We start from the raw sequence: 23,524 nt of genomic DNA on the forward strand, positions 1-23,524 counted from the left end.
GCTCTTTCCCTACTAAGTAGGCTATTTTTTTGGCACATTAGAAGGAAGCAGAACAAAAATATGACAGGTCTGCTTTCTTGCCTGATTATTTTGGGCCTTGACTTTGTTAATGTTTTAGCTTACACAACATTAAAGCCAGAAGTAGGCCTACTATTAACAAGTAGGTGTATGGCATTCAGAAGCCTTCTTCATTCTCTTGATATATTTATGAGAATTTAACAAACTTTTAATTTAATTTAAACTTATTACATTGAGTCTTCTCAAAAAAGACACTTAGCCTACTTTGCTTTCATACTCATATAACAAACTCATATAAACAGCCATTTACAGTCGTTACATCCTTCTATTAGACTACGTGGGAAAATGTAATACACGTTACTACTTTTTTTCAAATGACATTCCTTGTCAACAATAATACTTAAAAAAGACCCCCAGCTTCTTGGGTGTTGTTGAGAACTTAAAAATAAACTGCCTAACGTCACATTACCTATTTATTCCGATTGCTTGTTTAGTACACACGGTCGATACTATTTCTCCACGCAGACTTCCAAAACTAATGCGACAGAGAGCTCCAGTCCAGCAGAGTCGGGAGGAATGGAATGAGAGGCAGCCGTGGGCGATACCAACTTGGAATTCCATTAGGGGTGCGCACTACTAGCATTAAAGCAACTATGGAGATTAAACGGTATAAACGCGCATTAGCAAAAGCACATTAGAGTGTACATTTCTAATGAATTAAATAATATGTTTTTACTTTGAATATATATGTATCAATATGACTTCAGAGTCTTACTCTTCATCCCGGTCCCCCCCCTTTTAGGCTTCCTCTAACCGCACATGTATTCCTCTGTACTTGTTTCTGCTCCAGTCGGGACAGAATGTGGCGCTAGCTGAAGGCGGCAGAACGACGACTCGTCCCTAAAACTTACTGAAGTCTTTTCCAAACTGAGGATATTTCATACCTTCTTGTTTTAACAAAACCGCGACAAAACCTTTCGGATTAACACTTTTTTAAAAACAGGACTAATTTGTTTTCTCGTCAAAAGGTGGGTTTTTGCTTACTACCGAGATGCTTTCTATCTTTATCCGTTTACATTTCGTCACTCCAGGGAATCTTAACGGTTACCAATGACTGTGACGTAAATCCTGCAGTTTGAATCCTTTAAATGTCTCCCAGGTGAAGTCGTTTTGTGTAGTTTTATGTTGGTGCCAGGTGTTTAAAAGTGGTTAAAAGTATTAAGTTGTGTTGCTTCATCAACAGTGATGCTGCCAGGATATTTTACAGTGAATGTAGCCACGAAATATGAGTAACCGGGTCGAGGTTTTTTTTTCTATTAATTGACGCATTTTGACCAAATATGAAACAGACACCAGCAAATACAGTAGGTTAATAGCTTTAAAAGATGTGCCCTTTTTAATGGTTTTAAACGTAACCACCTTCCCCTATTTTTATGGTGGCCCAAAACAGACCTAGATACCGTACGAAGAGCAAAGTTAAAGTTAGTGCCTTCAACTATTGTATGTTAATATTTTAACATTATTCGAGGAGACGTAACAAAAGGTGCCCCTATTGTTATTGTTGTGTAGTTACCATGCCCAACACATCCTTCCAACAGTACTCAGAGGATGTACTAAATGTGTAACCTTGGCTAATCAACCCTGTTAGGAGCAACACATTCCCCATTTATTTCCTTCTAAACAAACTGAAAAGTCGTCTTCTTAGTATTCAGGAATGCCAACAATTCCCCCCCTCTGTTTAATATTAAACAAGACAATCAGGCAAAATGAGGCAATGGGAATCATCACGTTTTTTAACTTTTGGGCTGTGGGACATGTTTGGGCCAACATTGCTCTGTTTCTTAATGCATGTCATTGCGAAGAGTTGAGCATTCCCCTGACGCAAATCATGACTTAATGTCTTGAGGCTCTTTGGGAGACAGGATGCTTGGCAAGCTGAACTTTTACCCTGCAGTTAGTTGTTTTGACTACCTTGTCACAGTCATGTCCTCTTCCAATTAAGAACTCAGCTACGTTGTTTTAATTAACACTTTTCCACATCCTATTAAAGGTGCAGATTTAAATCGTTGCATTTTTTTCATTTGCAATTTACAAACCTAATCATAAATGTGCTCTGCTGACCCAAGCTCAGTCTGTCATAGGATCTCCTCCAAGGGTTGTTATTAACTGGAAACTCATCCAGTACACATGGTAGGTTAATCAGTTGGTTATCTTGTGTGGCCGGTTCCCAAGCACATAGTTTGGGACATGCCAACGAGGTCTTCGCTCCAGCTGTGTGAAGGAAAATGGATGGAAAACAAACAGATTTTTTTTTGAGACTGATGCTGTGAATGGGAGGGAGAGAGAGATAGAGATGGTGCAGGTGCTGTCTGGACAGGAAGCGCACCGCTTGAGTAGGAAGCAAAAAGGAAATGTGCGAACAAAGATGACTGGTGTGTGTTTGTGTGTCGGTGACTCACTCAGATGAATGTGTTGGAATGTGTGATGGGATGGCCAACTATTGCACAAGGTAACATCCCTCATCCCACTTTACGCTTTATGTGAGTAACAAATATGTGTTGCCAACTCGTTCTGGAGGTTCTAACCTTTATTTGACTGTGCTGTCATTAAAACCGCATGAAGTATGAAATTATGGTATGCTTGAGCGATTGCTGGATCTTTTGTTTTACAGAATTTTTCTGCGATTTCCTCAGTTTTTAAACTCTGCATCAAGAGCTCAACTGAATCATTAGCCTTAGGGCTGGCTTTCTTTGATGCTAAAGCTATTCCGTCAATACAAAAAGTGTAACACAAAGTACCTGAGCTGAAGAAGGAAGTATTTGCTGCATTAAGTACATCTGTAACTGGAGATAACCCGTTGTGTGCTTTTACATAATCGTCTCCTTACAATGCAAATTCTCTCAGGGAAGCCTGACATATGTTAGGAGCAAACTTTCAAAATACTTCACAAGCTTCTCTGAAATGATCTCTTCTAGATCCATCACCTTCTGCCTTCAGCCTTGTTGCTATAAGGTGTAAAACATACAATGTATTGAGTGTCAAGATTGAGGGTGGTGCAACTCCATGACAGAGGTTGACATTACTGTTATTGTCATAAAGAAGAAGAAACTTTATATCATACTGTCCTTTTGCATCATGGATCTCAACTGTGTGTGCTGTCAAATGCATGTCTTGGTGTTAGTTATACAGGGGGCCCGGGGCTCTCCACTCATCACCCTACACTATCCAGTCCTTGCTACTGCTTTTGTATTCAAACTTGAAATCTTAGGAAGTCTAGCTTTGGAGGAGGTTAGAAAAAGCCAGAAATTGGATGCTATGTGATTGTCAAGATTTAACTTGAATTATTTTTCTGGATTTTATGGCCATTTGAGTACATGCACACCAACAACATGCCTCTTCTGTTACTGCAGGGAGGTTGCATGACTCCTCAGATTCATGTCTCAAGTGCACCAAAAGGGACAGATGGAAAAAAAAATAGGTCAGTTCTTCCTGCATTTGTCTCCCTTTCTCCCCTTTCCTTGGATTGTGTTTTTTTTCTCCCTCTCAGCTTACTTTGCCTTCTCAGTGCAGCTCGAGTCCTTTCAAGGAAGTGGACCAAAGAGATTTAACCTGCCAGCATCCCCCCAGAGGATATTATCAGCTTATCTCACACGCTTCTTACAACAGCTCATGGTGCTTCCTGTAGGATATTTAGTTGATTTTGGTGGGGATTGGTAGCAGGTTGGTGTGACACTGAGACCTTTAGTTCCTTCAGCTACAGAGGATACTTGAGTTAAACAACAGATTTTGCAACCTGATTTAATCTGTTATAATTGAATTTCTAAGGGTAATTTAAGATATAGTGCACATTAAGCAGTAGGGCCAACTTGGGCCTATACAGGGCCAATACATACACCTCCTTGATTTATAGTCATTTATAGGCTTTACATACTTTCAGATTTCATTTTTTCTGCAAAGTTTCAGATATCTACAGTTTTGTTTTTTTCAATTTCGCAAAATCCAGCAATTCACTCCAGGTAAAATGATAATCCTGAGAAGAAAAGGCATACTAAGTTTCAAGTATGACACTTGTGACTCTGCTCAAGTGTTACATTGTAAACAATAGCAGACAGACCTGTTGCAAAGATGAGGCTCAGAAAACAAATCAGATCGCTTTCAGCATCCTTTTTACTCTGTCAAAAAAAACTGGAATATTGTTGCCGGAAACAAAACAACAGGGCTTGGTTGGGGTTTGCTATAATTACAGCTCATTCTTTAACCTTCTCTTTTGGAGCTACTTGCACTATTTTGAGCATATGTAATGGTCGGGTTGACGTTCTCGCGGTGTGTTGCACTACGATTGCTAGTTTTGTGAGGTTGCTCATGCTCAGTCCAAGCCTGAATGCTGGGTGGGGAGGGAAGGGAAGGGAGCGACTGCTGACTCTGTTCTAACTTGTCTGGCAGTGCCGGCAGTTTGAGTTGTGTGTGTATGTATGTGTGTGTGTGTGTGTGCTCTGTTTCTTTGCTAAGAGCCACATGGAAGCCAGATGTTATGAATGTTGAAATCATTGAACTTAGCTTTTCTTTTCTGTGGACAAATTTACTTCAAGCTTGATGTACATTTTTTGTTACTGTTGAAAAAGTACTATATTTCGCCTGGTCATTTTTCTTTTTCTGACTGACATTTTATGTGTGCAATGGATGCCATCTTCTGTAGATCTGTGCATTTGCACTTTGTGTGTTTTATGTATTGTCTGTGTTGTATTAAGTGTCTCTCCCTGCAACCAAATCTACCTACAGGTACAAATAAAGTAACCTGAACCTGTATGGCGATATATATTACCACCGGTATAAGAATCGTATCAACAGGTTTTGGCCAATACATAACCCTGGCATATTTTACTCTATGCTTCCCAATAGGTTAGCTGTTGCTGAGCAGCAGGGTGGATAATGATGGATTGGTTGAGAACAGCATAGTGGAGCAATTCCTCCTCCTCTGACTCAGTATAAAATAGAGAAATTTCTACTGTACTAAAACATTTAGCAAGTGCTGTTCATATATATGTCAATATGAACTGTATGGACTGTAAATCATTTCCAAATCTAGCATTGTTATATGTATAGTATGTATAGTCTTGTAACTTTTTGCAATTAATCAGATTTCAGAGTGAATGGTTTGCTTTTGTGTAAAAGCATGAAAGTAATTCCTCCTTTTCTTTTATAGAGCTTTTAAATCCTCAGTGGATTATGTTTTGAATCATGCCACCAAGAATCCCATTTGAATCGTGAGATTCCCAAAGATTCCCACCCTTAATTTAACCTTCAGCTGTCCATAAAGCTTTTGACACGAATGATTAATGACACATATTTCCAAATCACATTTCTTTGCCCCGATGGCTGGTGCCACAAGGATTAAACTTTAATCCAACACACGACTCAACTTGAGCAGCTGAGAAGCTGGTTATTTGGCATTTCACATTTCATAGAAAGTTACCCAAGTCTTTTTTGTCACTTTCATATTTATATGCCCATGCTCAAGCTTGAAGGTGCTTCATTCTCTTAGTGTGAGAGGAATTCATGGACAAAGGATGTAATGATGGTTGAAAGTCGAAAGCCAAATGAGGTGAAACGTCTTCAAAATTCTTGCACAATGAACATTTCCTCTACAGTGAATTCAGAAAATGTATGTTAGATATTTTAGCAGCATTTAAATAGTTAGTTGCGGTTGAGCCTGAGGCCACCCACCATCCAATTCCTCGACTTTTCTTTATGAATTATGCAACAGTGTTATAATACCATGCTGTGTCCAGGCCTGACCTTTAGGGTTAATGAGTGTGACATTTGATGAAGGGAGACATCCAGGCGTTTACTGCTCCAATGTTGGATATGTGTGAGCAAATATACTGATTACTCTTTACTTGAAAGATAATGACACTTCCATGGTTTATGTGTATTTTGGATGATTACCATAATTCATATCCTGCATTTAAATAACAGAATATTATTTGATAAAGTCTGGTCGAGGCTCTCTGATTTTCAGTTTGACTCTGAGCCAGACACAAACAGTTTGTCTTCTCTGTCAGCCAGTGGAAATAGACATCACAAATATCTGCTAGATGATCTTATGGGCAAAGGATCATGGGAATCAGGGTCTTAAATAGTTGTGTGTGTTTTCCCTCTGCCTCTGAGATTAGGTTCTACGGCTAAAAACGCACATGATCCACACAGCATCCAGGTATTTATGGGGGCACGGATAAATATACCTCTAGGCTCTATTATTTGCAGCAAGTGACACAATTATTTGTTTACGCCATCTTTGGTCTGTTGACAGCAGCGAAAGTCAAATATAAGATGATTGAATAGCTTTATTTGCCAAGCATAATGGTGTGTTTCCTGTACATAACGACAGCCACTTCCCGACATCATGACTTACGAGCCTTAATCCAAAATAGACGTTGAGGTTGTCTAGGGTTTGAGGTTACAGTGGTCAAGCATTTCGTCTGCCAGCATGCTTTTTCCTGCTTATTTTTTCTCACCTAGTCCCTCCTTTTAGAGTATCAGTCGTTTAGACAGTGAAGAGGAGGGAAGTCTCACTGTGAAGGCTAATTCCATCTTGTGACGGATGTGATTTAGAGCCACTCGTCAGCTCAGCAGCATTTCTCATCAGCTGAATAAACAGATCTCTTGGCAGCGAACTGCAGAAAGAAAACGAGCGGTTCCCCACTCGGATCCAGACGTTGGCACTATTTATAAAAGTCATGCCCTTTCAGCAAAGGCATATTGTGTCAGCATCTGCAGCCCATGAAACAGGCTTCCTCCCATATGACTGCTTACAAAGAATCAGAATTCACTTTGTCTTTTCATCAGAACAAAAATCTTTGTCTGACAAATAAGCTGATGGAAAGCAACTATAACTCGTAACAAATATTAAAATGCTTACCATAAATTTGTGAAAAGCTGAAACCCTTTAATTTATTGTACATGTGAACAATTATGAAACACATGGCAGTTTATCTAAAAAAGTTGATTTCAAAAACTATGTTTATGACAAAGACATCTTCACTCAGATTTGATATAATTAACTATTAGAATGTGGACAAAATAACTGCTTGTTAGAGACCTAATTTAAATTTAAATTGGTTCTTCATTTACCCACCATACCTCCTACAAGTAACATGAAAATATGCCTATGGCAATGTGTTTTTTTGTTGTTGTTTTGTCTTACCATATTGACAAATAGTGTTGCCCAACTTGTGATCTTCATGTTGGTTAATTGATTATTAAAATAGTTGCATATTATTGTGCCTTATTTGAATCATTCAACTTTATGTGCAAAGTCCGGATGCACCCATGTACTTCTTACAGCAGGTGAAAACAAACACCTTGAGTTGGTTTACCTTAATAAGACTTGTGTTCAAACACAGGTCAGCTCCAGATCAGGGATTACAGTGAGTGCAGGTTGCAGGATGCTGCCAGAGGATGCAGTTTGTGAGCACATGGAGACGAAGAAGACGATGGCGGTGCTGCTCGTGTGTGCATCAGGAATCAAAGGCCGCCATTGTTAAAATGAGAAGCAGATGTTAGTGAGGAATTCTCCTGACTGCAGCAGTTTTTTCTTTTTTCATGCCTAAGCTTCGAAGCGCTGCCTCCCTGTGCTCTCCCTCTCTCTGCTGCATATATCCACCCTGTACTCTTTTTTATTTTCCTCTTTGACACGAACTCTACCTGGAGCTATTCTTAAATGCGCATGGTGACAGCTTCCTTCAGTTGGTCTGTTCCCTCTTCTCCTAGCAAAGGAAGTTTTCTTTGGCTCTACCATCCAACAGTTAGACATAGGGACTCTCTCCAGCCCTCTGATGTCAATGGAGGAGGGAAAGAATGAGAAAACGAGAGGTATAGTTGTGACTGAGGCCCTTTCACTCTCCACTAGTTTGGAATTTGGTATCAAGCCCGAACTCTGAGGTTTGAGGTTTGCCACGTTGACAGTATCCCTGTTTTGAGGCCGAAAGGCAAGAGGAAGCTCTGCTGGCTGCTCTTTGTGCGTGCTTGAGCTGCTTGAGATGGACTTTGGTGTTGCATCACACTTTGCATGGCAGTGAGAGGGGGTCTGAAAGCAGCAATAATTTCATTATCCAGCACTCTCTTCCCTCACACAGTGTTCACGCTCAACAGTGTGTAACAGAATCCACCCCTTCATTTCATGGTGGACATTCCCTCTGTGGTGATGTCTCATGTGCAGACCAGACATGACACAATAGCCCTTTAAAGCCATCAATAATGACTTTACTCAGTTATGTCTGAGTTATCCGTCTCTACGACTGACCGACAGAGACATCAGCTTTTACCACTAACGTTCAACAATGGGATAAACAAGTCATAAATAAGATGTGTCTGTGAAAGTCAGGAATCATATCTCCATCTGAAAATGCAATTTAAGTCTTCAGCAGAGCCTACTTAGGAGCTGTTAACTTTATTACAGGAACATGATGCTGGTTTAGGCCAGGATAAACAACAAGTCATGTGTTACTTGATACCGTTTTCCTCCCATTTGTTGACGTAGTAATCATGATTTTATGAAGCCTTAAGTTTTGCTTTTGGCCATTGTCATATTAGTATTTGGACCCAGATCTGACAATGATTGACAGAAGGTGGCTTTCCAAGAGGTCAAGTTTAGGGACTTGAATTAGCTGAAAGCCTAGCAGAAAGCAAGCAGCACCTAACTGTCACTCAAGCTGGAAAGCTGGAAAGCTTGAGTCACTGATTTAACTTAATGATTGAATGACAAAATATTTTTTTCATTTTTATGAACAAGGAAATATGCCTATCGGAGTGAAAGCGTGTTGACTTTTAGCTGTAACCATTTTTATACTTGCAGTAAAGATTGACATTTTAATATAGGGGAACATGAGGATTGTCTTGCCCTGAGTGTAACTTTAACTGGTGATACAGCATGATCATCACTTTGATTAAAGATTCAGTAACAATTGACTAAAACTGTCTTCTGTATTCATCTTTGGAAATAGATATTACAGTGGAGACAGCAATAAGAAAGCTCAAGGAAAGTTTTATGTTTTTGTTTTGGCACATGCTTTTTGGACTTCTTGTCAAAGGTTTGTCTATTTTTTACAGTAAAGCTAAAACCAGCAGCAGCTTAGCACCAGTACTTAGTACTTCAATGATGATAAAGTGGCAGGTTGCAGTTTTATACAAGGGACTACCTCTTAGTGAAAAAAGTTGAACTATTTCCAGACTGGTTCCATGGACAGAGGTAACTTTCCCACAGTCCTTGTATATTGGTGAATGAAAGAATGTAAACAGGATTACATGGGGAATATATACAGTAATTAAAGCATGATACTAGCTAATCAGATACGATGCAGGCGTCTAGTGTTGCAGCAGAGCCCCCATAAAGGCATTGGGTTTCTACAGTGGGGCTGCCATTAAGCCCTTTCTTTCAGTATGAATGAAGCTGACTGCGTTATTTATTGTTTTTCTATGTCTATGACCTCACCAATCTGACAGACAAAACCATTTCAAACAAAGTATTTTCTGCAGATATATCAGTCCCGGCTTACTGTAACTGCTCTGGAAGGAAAGTGGGAAATGAAGGGAAGTGATCCAATTAGTTGGATCTCACTTCTAATTAACCCCGCTGCCATCTTACACAGCTCTGCCATTCTGTTGTAACACCTGACATATGGTCACGGCTAGAGAGCAGAAACTAAGCAATACTGTTTGTGTGTGTGTGGGTTTGTGAATGCATGCTCTGAACATGTGTCTCTATTTTTATTTGCATCGACATACTGTCTGTGTGAGTTTGTATTTGCGGTTGCAGTGCAGTACTGTTGTGTTAAGTCAAGGACAGCAGCAGTGCGGGAGTCATCCCAGTCAGAGCTCATCAGCAGAGTTTTGCTGAGTGGCCGGTTGCCCACCACACTGCACATCCAATGACCAGCTCTAATGAGAACTGATGCTGAATGTCAACAGTATGTGTATTTATGGCTGTGCTGCACACAATGCTCCCTGTCTGTGCAGCAACAAAGCAGTGTTATATGTCTACAGCAGGCGTATTGAATGGGTACTTAGGCTGAGAAGCACTTTGTGACTTTGCTGCAGAGGTCCAGGCCTGCAGTTAAAGTTGTTGTTTATTAGTAGCTTTCCTTTAAGTACCGTAATTTCCGTGAGGTTCTGCCTCTGCTTTCTACGTTAAAGTTAGGTACTGATTTCAAGGCATGTTTTTCACTCATATATTTTTAGTGAGTTTGTCAAGACATTGTGACACTTGAGTCCTTGCTCTGCATGTCTTTGAATAGCTGGAAGGGGCCTCATACTTCAGCAAAAACATTGTTAAGCCTGAACTCCTCAACGTGGTGAATGGCCCTTTAATCCCCTGATTACATCTTTTGAAATGCTAATTGTTTTTCACTCTGTAATGTGTTCCTTTCGGGTATCTTTCCTGTCTGTTTTTAATGACAACATGGCTTCAAGGTGAGTGACGTTCAACAGGAAGAAGTGATAATCTGGATTGATTGTTCTTTAACATTCTTTTGTCTGGTGTGAGACTTTTCACACCCGCTGAAGGTCTCATCACGTCCTCGGGCACAGAGCTTGTTGTGTGAGTGTGAGAGCTTCTCACTGCTAAAGGAGAAGTGTTAATGTTGGAGCTGTGTTTACGCTCTCTCTCTCTCTCTCTCTCATGTGTGTGTTTCATATATCTTGTCATAAAGCTGGGCAATATAACTATGTATTTGAATGAGAGCAAAATGTCTATAATTTAATATAGTCCTCTTTTGTTGTATTATACTCGTTATGGCAGTAGAACAAGGAATATATTTGATGCTATAATAGGGATGGGATTGTTATTTTTTATCGATATTTGATACCCTTATCAATATTCCTTTACGATCCCATACTTTATCAATACTTTTCTATTATGTGATGGAAAGATCAGACCACAACATTTTTTTAACAGAACTCCTTAAACAAACAAATTTTACCTTTAAACAAATGTAACACCAGAACCTACATTTTACGACATAACCATTAGGCTATCCTCCTAGTCTACAATTTCAAAATATGTGGAATGGGAATGATGAACTGGACTGAGTGGGAATTATTTTTGTCAAGTCGGTGCAGGTAGATTGAAAAAAGGAGTGAATATTTGACCCGCCTCTGGGCCAAGTTCAGGATGAAGGCAAATTGTGCCAAAAAATAGTAAATACACACATACTACAACATTTCTGTGACCAACTAATGTGGCACTTTGAGAGTCTCCATTTATTGAACTATGAAAACATTTTTACCTCTGTAAACGATGTAGATGCTTTTTTTTTTTTTAAACAGCAGAATACAGCTGAATGAGTTTACAGGCAAGCTGCCAGAAGGACAATATGAAGCTGATTAGCGAAGATGTTTGGCAACATCTAGTAGTCATGTTAACACCCTGTGCATACGTTTCTGTACAGCTGATGAAGTCAACTACATTTTGGCTGTTGTCGTATTACTCATTTGATAAAATTTCCTTGGCATTTCTGTTTTATCTTTCAGGGAGGCTTTCAGTGGGTTTTTGAGGTATTAGTCTCTGTTTCTTTAATTCATCGTAACATCTCATCAGTTCCTCTCCAAACAGATGTTCAAATGTTTCTCAGGAGTCACTGACATTCCCTGTACATGAAGTCACATATTCAAAGACACAAACAGGAATGTGTCCCTCCTTTTCTCTCTCGGTCTTTCTTGTATCCTGTCAGACTTATTTTATTTTCAGCAAATTCCGTGTTGTTATTTTTAAACACTTTAAGATTGTAAAACCTTTTTTTATTGTCAACAGTACGGATGTCGCGTCATTAAATCCTTCTTCTCTTGTCATTTCTCCACAGTGTCTGACTCCAGCTCACGTCCACATGCTCTGCCTTGTGAGTGCTGCTTGGCCTGCTGAGCCTGAAGGTGCTGGTGTGTCTGCACTGGGCTGTAGCTGAAGCACACATACAGTGACCGCTGGTCCTGGTGGTGGTTGTGGTGCCTGCGGTGGAAGCAGGAGGAGGGGCCTGTTCTGTCTGAGCCACACGAAGATGAACAAACTGAGCTTCCACAACAACAAAGCCATGCAGGACCGCCGCTGTGTCTGTGTTTTTTTGCCCAATGATGACACGCTCAACGTCATTGTCAATGTGAGTACAAATACAAACAATATATTTATCAAAACTTTTCATTTAACTCAAGATGTTAAAACAAAAGAGTCAATGGAAGTTAAGGGAATGGTTCTGGAAACAGACTAATGAGCTGTTTTGCTGAGAGTGATAAGGAAATATTGTTATAAACATCTGTCAACTATAAAATGACAACCAATAGTTGGTTAGCTTATGTCAAGAGCTTTAAACAGCTAGCCTTGCTTTGCGTGAGGTAAGCTGTAAATAATGTCCTTTAAAGATACATTTTGTAACATTAACTCATTCAGTTGTCTGACATTAATAATAATATCATAATAATGGATTTAGTTCCTTTCAAGGGACCTAAGGAGGCTTTCACACACAACAACAACACAATATTATCTTGTTGAAATTGTTACTTGTTGTGTCCTCCAAATGTTTCCAATATTTTAACCCTGAGATATGTGTGATTTTATTTCTTTAAAGATTTATTTTTGGGCTTTTTGTGCCTTTTAATGGATAGATAGGACAGTGGATAGAGTTGGAAATCAGGGAGAGAGAGTGGGGAATGACATGCGGGAAAGAAGCCACAGGTGGGAGGTGAACCCGGGCCGCCCGCTTGAGACGACAGCCTCCATACATGGGGCGCGCGCACTGACCACTGCGCCACCAGCGCCCCGTGATTTTATTTCTGTGAGATAAACTTAAAAATAAAAAGACAAACATGCACAACATGCACAGTACTTACCGGTAGTCTATGAAATTGTTTTCAGCACTAGTTAAGGTAGATATTTATCAGCAATTCTAGCCTTTTAACAATGGAGAAAATGTCTGCCTGATACCATGCTACTTCACAACATCTTCAGTTGGTGTTTTTTTGTAATTGTTTTGATTACAGAGACCCTAAAGAGAATAAGTGTTAGAGAATTAGTGGACAGGCAGAGCCAAGCTAAGAAAACCAGCCACTCTCTGTAGCTTCATATTTGTTATGGTATCAGTCTCCTCATCTGACCCTGTTTAAAGAAAGTGAATAAGCCTGTAAAACTTATCGGAGCACAAATGGAGGGGTTTGGATATCATAATAAATTGTGAAATTAATTCTTGGCAGCTGTCAGCTGGTACTTAATGAAACACTGAATCGTTGTTGCAGAAATCGCAGGAATGTATTTAATCTCATTAGGGATTATCCGATGTTTACTTTATGTAGTAAATGTTCTATTGTTGGACTGAGATATGTCCAGACATGCACAACTTTCCCAACACTTTGAGATACTAGGTGGTGGTAGAATACATGTGATTAGGGATCTTCCTAGGCAAATAATTTACTAGACAGTTAAACATGAATTTGAATTCAGACTAACTAGTCTAAGGGTAAGAAAACACTCAGAAAACAGTCAAGATATACCTGTAATTCAATGAATTGTCTGCAGGTAAACCATGTTTTAGGGCTTTCACACTTGCAGAAAACTCCTTAAAAACTCGGGATAGTGAGCTGATGTTAGAACGCAGCAGGATATTCTCCAGAGAATTCACCTTGAGCAAATGGGACGGGGGAGTGACCTTTATATACTGTGACGGTGCATAGAGTGCGTTACTTTTTCTGTTTGTCAGTATGATGTTCTCTTCTCTTTTGTTGAAATTGTGATTCCGTTGAACTACACGTAGCATTAATATAAAGGCAAATATACTCATTATAGCATCGCTTAGCGGATTCTGTTACTTTGTGGTTTTTTACCTCCCGTCTTAATTCGGGAGACCTGGCCCCTGCACCCCATCCCATCTGACAGGGATAGTCTCCCGCTGTGAGATGCTTATGTGAACAGCGAGGTCAGGAGAATGTCTGGATATTATTATATTATAATTATCTGGATATTTTCAGGAGTGCATCTGTGGAAACGGTTATATTTGCTGAGTGTGGCGATCATTATTAGTTCTAGCACGTTACTGCGCTAAATGGGGTTTCAGATTGCTCCAGTCCATATCCAGTTCAGATGCTATCCGTTCAATGCTCTTGTTTATGTCGAGGTATTAGAGCGGGGAGAGCAGGCCCATTAAACAGAGCTACAGCCAGGATATGACTACAGCCCGGATGAGTCTGTGCATAACATTTGACTAACATATAGGGTCAACATATAAAAAAATGCTGTTAAACTGAGCTGTAATTCTGGTGCCGACTAGTGAGGGTGATGATGTTTAACTGTGAAGTCGACTACACACATCCCTGTATCTGATTATGTTTTTTGTTTTATGTATACAGTAGTCAAAAGATGATCTAAAATTGTGCCTCCTCCTCCTCTTTCCTCCCCAGGTGAAGACTTTGTGCCAGGAACTGTTGGTGCAGGTGTGCGACCTCTTAAGGCTGAAGGACTGCCATCTGTTTGGACTCAGTGTTATTCAGAGTAAGACTTTTTTTTTTATTTCAGGGATTCCTTTGGGGGAAACAAACTGATTGAGCAGTCTATGTGTATTTTTGTGTGATGCTGTTTAAAGTTAATCTGATGTTGAACTGCTTCACTCATCAGCTGAACAAAGCAGACTTTGTTTACTGTGACCGTCCCCCACATCTCTACTAATGTGGACAAAGCTTTGTTTTCAAAATATTTAAAGTAAACGGTTACATCATGAAATAGTGGAGCGATGCAGTCATAAAGAGCAACAAAGCCACATAGAAACAGCGTAACCAGGCAAGTTTCTTTCCTCAGACCAATCACTTGGCTGGGAAACAGGAATCTGCCCTAAACGTAGCATCTCTCACCTACATGTCATGGCGATGTCCCAGGAACCAGGGCCTCTTGGTCCTGACTGGCCCCTATTGTGCAGCGAGGCTACAGTTGTTTTTACGGTGACGGCACAGTGAGGGTCGTACAAGTGGAATGAGTCACCGTGTCTTTACTACAGCGAGGCAGACAGCGGGTGACAGTTGTAGGCAACTGCAAAGGGAGAGTTATTTGCAAAGGCAATGTTTTCAGACAGCTGGCCCCCAGATGAGCCAATGATGGTGCAGCAGGTCAGTTGAGCAGGAGCCAATGGGTCTGATTGTGGGACATTCCTAAAGTGCTTGTCTGAACAGCGTGAAATCCCCAAGGCAAACAGAGGCCACCCACTCCCTGTGTGTCACCCTATGTCCCCCCAACCAAAGACGAGCTGATACATCAGACATGGGTTCAGATGCGTCTTTGGAGGATTCATGGAAAAAACGAAACACCATTTGCATCATTAATTAGTGTAAGAAATACATCTTTTGAGTAAACTGTCCTAATTTAGTTTGGCTTGGCTTGATCTGTTCTGTTTTGTTTCTCTATTACTTCAATTTCCCCAAATCATGTGCTGATATCCCTCCATATTTGTAGCCACACAAATAAAAAAGTGATTGAAACCGGATTCATCAAAAAAAATCTTCAACAATCTGTCAAACATGACATTCCTGTTTATTAAAATAATATGATGTAACACATATCAGATGTATCAGACCTCAAGAGAAGTTAATTCCTTCAAAACTTAAAGTAGTAAAAAAAACACTGACCCCTGGTCTACTTATTTTTACGAAAAGGGAAGACTACAAATAGTCCTCAATGAAAACTTTTCACAGTGACGTTTTTAGATTTGCCTGATAAACAGGAATGTTGTTTCTGGAAAGCCATTTTGCTGAATAGTTTCTCAATTGTAATGCTTGGATTTCTTAAACGCCACAAGTCAAATATGACTGAACTCAATTCCATCTGCATGGCGACAGAGATCCCTTTGGTGGAGAAAAAGTAGCATATAGTACCGCCCACTTATTCTGAAATAATGTTGATGTTACAGGCTAATGTAGGTGGAGACAAAATGTCCTGGAGTAAATGTGCTCCTGTATTGTCGATTAAGACTGCCTGTAGTACGTCGTAATAAATACATTTTATGCAAATCTCTGAATATTTGTCTACAACAAACACTCATGTCATATGAAGACATTTCAGTTTGTAATTTTGTCGGAGTTGAGAAGCACTGCTTATACTGCTTATCTGACCGACCCGAAAATTAAACCAAATGTGTTGTTGGAAGATAATTTAATAAGTTATTGAGTTATTTGTCACTATGTAGTAAACATGAACATAAAATGTGTTTTCTAGTCTTTTTTTTTTTTTTTTTTACAGTTTGAATTCTGATTAATTTCTGCTTTTCAGTGGGTTTTCACTGTATGTAAACTGAGTCGTCAGATGTGCAGGGCTGCAGCTCATGAAAGGCGTCAGTTCAGGAGCAGATTAAGACCTGACAGAGTTAGGTGAGGGAGTGAGGAGGAGCAGCACAGGCTCTGAGTACAAAGAGAAGTGCACAGGCTGTCTGATGTGATGGCTCGGAGGCAGGCTTTGAACAGGATGCACTCAGGAGAGAATTCTCTGCACACACACACACACACACACACACACACACACACACACACACACACACACACACACACACACACACACACACACACACACACACACACACACAAACATGAAGGTATCTATACATCCAAAAATACACAAACATAAAGAATATATACACACACACACACACACACACACACTGATGAAACAGAAAACTCATGTCTGAGATAAATCTGTCACTCTCCTCCTCTGACAGATAATGAACACATCTATATGGAACTGGATCAAAAGCTATCCAAATATTGCCCTAAAGAATGGAAAAGAGAAGCCAGCAAGGTAAGACGTTCATTCAGACAATGTTACAAAGTGAGACGAGTACATTAAGTCCCAGTTTTTAAGACACACTAACGATGACTCACATAATTTACCACAGCGAGGTCACAGAACTGGATTAAACAAGGGTATTTGATTCTTTCCTTCAATGCACAATATGTGAATTGATGTTCCTGTTATTGAGTGTTCTTAAATGATTCCAAATTTTGATTGTTTTCCAGGTTCATTGAACTGGTCTGTTTTTATTAAATGTATAAATACATATAATGTACATTTAAGGTTCTCTACATTTCCATTACAGAAGACACCACTCACCAATTTAAGATTATATAACTCCAGTCATGGATATAAACTGACACCTGATCATCTTAAACACTTTTTTGCCCTGATAAGGGAGGCTCAAGTGTTTTCTGAAAGTTTTCTTTTTCCATCTTAAGAGGCAGTCGCTACACTTTACCTGCTGCATATGAAGGCTTACAGTTTGCCTAAAAGCTGCTCTCTTGCCTCACTTTTAAAACCTCTGTACATGTTGCTTATTAACGCATTATGCCTGATTCATCGTAGTTTAAGATTCTACCTGTTGTAGAAAAGAAAATAACCTTTTTTTTCGTTTTCAGGGCATCGACCAGTTCGGTCCTCCAATGATCATTCACTTCAGAGCTCAGTATTACGTAGAGAACGGGAGACTGATCAGGCAAGTAAAGCTTTCCAACTGAATAACAACGACTAATCGCTACAAACTATCCTAACATGACTCAGTTTAACACGAGTTAATCTTCAACCTGCTTCATTTTGACTTCTGTTTGCCCTGCAGTGACCGGGCAGCCAGGTACTATTACTACTGGCACCTGAGGAAACAGGTGCTGCTCTCTCAGTGCATCCAAAGAGAGGAGGCCTACTTCCTCCTGGCAGCCTTCGCCCTGCAGGCTGACCTGGGAAACTTCAAACGCAACAAGCACTTTGGGAAGTACTTTGAACCTGAAGCCTACTTCCCCCCATGGGTGAGTATGTCCAACAAGAACCGTATGTGGGTGTGCGTGTCAAATTAAAATCAAAGAAGAGGTGATTTAAGATGACTGATCATCATTTTGCACTTTTCCTTCCCTTCCTGTTCACACTGAAACAGCTTCAGTATTTAACCTGTCCTGCTAGTCTGTGAAAACCAGTTTCAAATGTTTTATTACATAAAGGACACCCACATATCTGCCTTTGGGTGCATACACTTCAACCATTTAATTCTACTTCCCCTGAAGAAGCTTTAAAGCAGTGTTAGATGTGAGTAAAACAGTGATAACATAGCTTTGTTAGACTGGTAAATCCTCCTGTGGTTAGTCTGTCTGATTTTAAAGTGAGTCACAGTGAATTTCCTTGTAAAACATCAGTGACTTAAAGAGGTCTCGGCTCAAAATGACTCAAATGAAACTGCTGTATCACCGGCTGAGAAGCTAAAACGTATAGTAAAGGTGTGTTGGTGTTCTGACCTGCAGTAAATACAATATCTGTGTCTGTGGCCCACTTCCATTAATCACACTGTACAAACACTAAGTGACAGCTCCACATCTGAGCATGTGGGATGTTGAGAACTGGGGCACTAAGTTTATTTTTGTCCCTGGAATTGGCACACACACACACACACACACACACACACACACACACACACACACACACACACACACACACACACACACACACACTGACTATTTTTTTAATCTTGAGAAATGCTCGCTCTGACATGGCTGTTCTGGCCAAACTGGCACCCTCCCCCTTCCATCTCTATGGCTATGCCAGCCACACCCGTCTGATTGCCCTTCACTTCCTGTAATTAACCTCCTGCCTTCTTATCGCCACTTGAAACCAGCAGTGACAGGAAATTGCTTGATGATGAGCGCTCCTCTACAGAAAGTCCCCCACAGATTCAGACGCTTAGAAAGTATCTAGAAGCCACACATGAAGCTTAGCGAGTGTGTTTCCGGCTCGTACCTCTTGCTCTCGTTCAGTTTCTCCAGGTTGACATCTGTTTGGCCTGCAGCAGGGAGCTTCTTTATGCCTATTGGCAACCTGTGCTGCCAATCTGCTGTGATGAATCTGTACAACTTGAGGGCAGCCAAGCATGACATGTCGCTCTCTCTCTCTCGCTCTCTCAGGTGATAACAAAGCGCGGTCGTGAGTACATCCTGAGGCATATCCCCAACATGCACAAAGACCAGTTCGCTCTCACAGCTTCGGAGGCTCACCTCAAATACATCAAGGAGTGTGCCCAGCTCGATGACGTCACTGTCCACTACTACAGACTCTACAAGGTGAGAGACGGGAACGTTTTCAGGTCTACAGCAGTGACATGAGAGTCTACTCTGACAGATAATTAATGCAATCTAAGATGATCAATCTCTTCATGCAGATGGACTTTTTTTTAGGATAGGAGAGATAATAAATACATATAGCATCTTGTTAACCACTGGTACACAAAACAAAAAAAGTGCAATCAGAACGAGGGTTCAGATGGAAACTGTAGAGCACCAAAACGCAGAACTCCATTTTTCCATCCTTCTCAGAAAGAGGAACACATATCTGGAATACCATCTGAAATAAAAAAAAAAAAAACTGACCGAGCTCAAGGTTTTAAAGACGCATGCAAAAGAATGGGTTTTTGTTGTGTTGTATCAAAAAGTTAAGTCTAATGCTTCTGAAAAGCCTACCCGGGTACAGGGGTTGCAAATAGACACAGAAACCTGTATGCCTAGGATGTACTGTGTATTTTATGTATTGAGCCATGTTCATTGCTTGGGTCCCTGTTAAATAAACAACAAAAAAAAACATGGGGCTCTTATCATACATTTCAATGGTTCCAGTTCTTAAAGTAAAAAAACACACTGCCTCCCCTGAATAAGTTGATTCATGTTTGATTCTTCTATCTGACAGGACAAGAAGGAAGTGGAGGCATCTCTAACATTAGGACTGACTTTACGAGGAATCCAAATATTTCAGGTATTCAACATTTCCTACTCAGTAATGAGGAAGTTATTGATGTGGGATTTAAGGTTTTATTATTTTTGATGTTAGACTTAAAGAGCATGACTAACATCTTCTATTTTCAGTTATGATTTCACTTCATTGGAAAAGTCTTATTCTCTGTGAAAATCTACCAGCATTGTCAAATCATTTCTATCCCTTTTTAAAGAGTATTTTTGAAGTAAATGTCCATTTTTGTCTATTTTATGTCCCTTATTCTTACTATATTTTTAATTTCTAAGATGCTAACTCAGTCTCTAGGCTTTCATAGGTGCTTCTAGAGTTTTTGCTGAGTTTTGCATCAGGGTGTCATGAAAAAAAGATCACCATACCTGCAATCATTGACTTCACGTGTCTGTAATTCTCTGTTGCAGAATGTGGGCACTGTAAGGCAACTGTTGTACGACTTCCCCTGGACCAACGTGGGAAAACTCGTATTTGTGGTGAGTCAGACAAACCATCACACCTTTTTCTTACAGATAGCACAAAGAAACATTTTGTCATAGGTTGTTCAGTTTGTGTTGTTTATTTTACTTTCTCTTCATTGATGACGAAACCAGAGCATCCCCTGGCTCATGGTAATCTTTGTGAAATGCTCAGGGTCGTGGAAATTTTTACGCAGGGCTTCTTTTCCCTGCACTGCTGTTTTATCTTAGCCTGCAAGTCCTCTGGAACTAATCAGGGATTTAAGATGACTTTCCCTGCAAACACACTCACACTCTCTCTCTCTCTCTCTCTCTCACACACACACACTGTATACTGTGCACATATTTTCATGTAATCAGGAGCAGTATTTTTTCTCATATTATATACTCTCAATTGATTCCTTTTAATCTTCTCATCTGCGCTCTGACTCAGCCTGTCGTTGAGCAGAGCGCAGCAGTTGGTTAATTTTTTTCCATAGGGTCTCTGATATCGTAGGAGGGTTAGGAGATGCTCACCATGTATCTGCTTCACAGTGACAGTTGAATGTTTTCCACCAGTCGGCTATTAATCTCAACCAGGAGAGGTCATTATTGCCTCTATCCATCGCAGACAAATCCAGCCCTTTAGATTCTAACGTTAGCTACTTTTCCTGTATTTTTGTATAGATGCTTTGTTGTTCTAGACATTTTTTGAAGTGGTGAGTTTTGCTTTGGCCCCACTCTAGCGCAAGAAAATCTGTTACATCTGCCAAACAGTTCACAGTGAACGCATCCTGTTTTCCTCATTCATTTTTTCGGGTTGTTTTTCTTTGAGCTTGCAGTCAGCAGCATCGTGAGAGCTAGTCGACCGTGGCGTGGCTGCTGTGGTTTCACTGTGGACGTGAAAGGCCTCTGGTGGCTCTGTCCCGCCCTTCTTCTGAATAACAGGCTTTTGCCTCCACCACACCCATGAGTCACGTCACCCAACACCGCTGTTACCACGGCTGCAGCTTCGGCCGAGTGAGCCAGTGCAGAGCAGGGTGGAGGGACGTGCGGGCCGATAAATACCATATGTTACGATGGTTTCAGGGTTTTTCTGTTCAGGATATTGGCCAAGATAACTTAAGCTCATCCTTGCATTGAGATAACTTAAGCTTATCCTTGAAAAGCAAGGAGTTGTCGAATTCAGTGTTTCTGATGCAATAAGAAGAAATAAAGCATATATGCCCCTCTTGAGAGTTTGATTGTTTCCCCCTGCATTTACAAATGAAGTCATTCCCCTCGTGTCCTGTGGTGTTGGATTGGAGAGACTCCCTTAATAACCTCGCCAGTTTTCTGGTTGATGTTGGTCTTGTTGAGGGATTTTTGGATGAAAACGGCCCCTGTGTGACGCTGGGAGTTTTCGATGTGTGTGGCCTGTTTGGGAGGAATTTTTGGAAAGAGGAGAAAGTTGTCCAGCTGTCCTCAGTGGAGAGTTTAGATGGACTGACCATGTGTACTGCATGAAACAGGAGAAAAGAGGCCTCTGAAAACCTTTTAATAATCTAAAACCTGACACCAGTCTGCTGCTGTGTGCGTTCAGCCTGCAACCACCAGCAGTGAAGCCATGGATTTGTCATGTTTTGGTTTTAAATTCAAACAATTTCAGTCCCTAAGAGTCTAATAAATGCAGTTGGAGCCAATCACATATCCCTATATCTAAAGGTCTTAAAGCAGTCTATACAAAGTGCTTAAACGTTACACTGAAAACATGGACTGCTTAATTGGACCTTCCATGGTGTAGATTTGGAAATTCAAACAACCTAAGACCAAAGCTAATCATTGCTGAAAATCTGATCATCTAACTTATCCTGAAAGTTGCAGAAATGTGTGCATGCATTACTATGAAAATGGATTAAACATAATGTGTTTAGTTTTTGGATTATGTTAAATATTCACCTATCCCAAGCAAGACGAAAAGGGAGCCTGGTCCAAAGGGTTAAGAAAAGAGTTGTCATGCAGCAGTGACCTTCTTTGACTCGTTCTCTTTGGCTCATTCACCCTAACCCTAACCGCTCAGTGCGATTTCATTGTTTTACTGGTGGCCACCAGGAGCTCCAGTTTGAGGTTAAAGACAAATACTCTACTGAAGGGAAGGAACAGAATGTGTCCTTCATTTTCCCCAAACACTGTTTTTCTGCCTTTTTTAGACGAAGTCTTTAGCTTCAATGATAACTCTGCCTTGAGATAATTGTCAGACAGAGGAAGGCCACTGTCAATGTACTCTTAGTTGGTTTCTATGAACTTATTTGCCTTTACCACACAGCTTCATACCTGTAACGTGTTTCCCAACATGTGCACAGCTTGTAAACATACTTGGATCAAGCTTGTTTCTTTTTAAAAGGATTGGATACATATGAAGTGAACGTGCATTGCTGCGGTCAGAAATGTGCAGCTCTTTGCATTTTGCAGAGCTTTAAACCCTCCCCTCGCCTCTGAAAGCCCAAACCTTTGCAGAAATGTTTAGAGGTCTGTATTGAAAACAATCTCGCTGACACCAAAGACAGCTGTTTTGGGGCTAAGCCTTTGCCAAAAGAAACTGGAGAGAAAGCACAAACCCACCATTTTAGTGTTCCTGTGCATTCACCCAACATGTCCTCCTCCTGCAAAAATCATCAAATATGCTCCAAAGTGCTCCGTCTCAGTGTGTGTATGAAGAAGTTAAGAACGGATGCACTGATTGTCGCATTGTGTTTGGCTGCATAATAGTTTTAAGAACAGACTCCTCTCTGTGGTTTGCCTTCAGGCCTCTCTGGCACTTTGTCATAAAACTTTCAAATCCACATACCTCATTAACTTAATATTATTAACTGCTATAAATTAAAGTCTCATGTGCTATCTTTTTCTTTGTCATCTTCTGCTCTCTCAGGGGAAGAAGTTTGAAATCCTCCCCGATGGTCTTCCCTCAGCCCGTAAACTCATCTACTACACAGGTTGTCCTGTGCGCTCTCGCCACCTCCTGCAGCTGCTCAGCAACAGCCACCGGCTTTACATGAACCTGCAGCCTGTTCTCAAACAAGTCCGACGACTTGAGGAAAATGAAGGTATTTCCCAGTTACATTTGATCATTGCTCATCGTGAGTTACATTCTGTGCAAAAACAGAAAAAAAAGAGAAAAAAACTGAAAGATTCAGGGTGGTTTCACATGAGGGACCCGGGCCCAGATCCGAGAAGACTTGACCCCAAAGTCCGGTTCATTTGATAGGTGTGAACACAAACATACCATCTTCCAAGAAAAATCCTCCAA

At 40.5% G+C, this 23,524-nt stretch overlaps 1 protein-coding gene across 1 annotated transcript in view; it reads left to right on the plus strand.

Moving 5' to 3' along the window:
* Positions 1–880: 880 nt before the first annotated feature.
* Positions 881–23,524, plus strand: part of frmd6 (FERM domain containing 6) — a 28,060-nt gene continuing 5,416 nt past the window's right edge. The window contains exons 1-10 of the mRNA XM_061063532.1: positions 881–1,046; positions 11,874–12,164; positions 14,452–14,542; positions 16,749–16,828; positions 17,443–17,519; positions 17,640–17,826; positions 18,970–19,125; positions 19,745–19,810; positions 20,209–20,277; positions 23,147–23,321. Of these exons, the coding sequence (XP_060919515.1) occupies positions 12,066–12,164; positions 14,452–14,542; positions 16,749–16,828; positions 17,443–17,519; positions 17,640–17,826; positions 18,970–19,125; positions 19,745–19,810; positions 20,209–20,277; positions 23,147–23,321 (1,000 nt within the window). The 5' untranslated portion in view covers positions 881–1,046; positions 11,874–12,065. The remainder of the gene's footprint in view (positions 1,047–11,873; positions 12,165–14,451; positions 14,543–16,748; positions 16,829–17,442; positions 17,520–17,639; positions 17,827–18,969; positions 19,126–19,744; positions 19,811–20,208; positions 20,278–23,146; positions 23,322–23,524) is intronic.

The sequence above is a fragment of the Labrus mixtus genome, chromosome 18, assembly GCF_963584025.1.
Source record: "Labrus mixtus chromosome 18, fLabMix1.1, whole genome shotgun sequence".
In the NCBI taxonomy this organism is placed as follows: domain Eukaryota; kingdom Metazoa; phylum Chordata; class Actinopteri; order Labriformes; family Labridae; genus Labrus; species Labrus mixtus.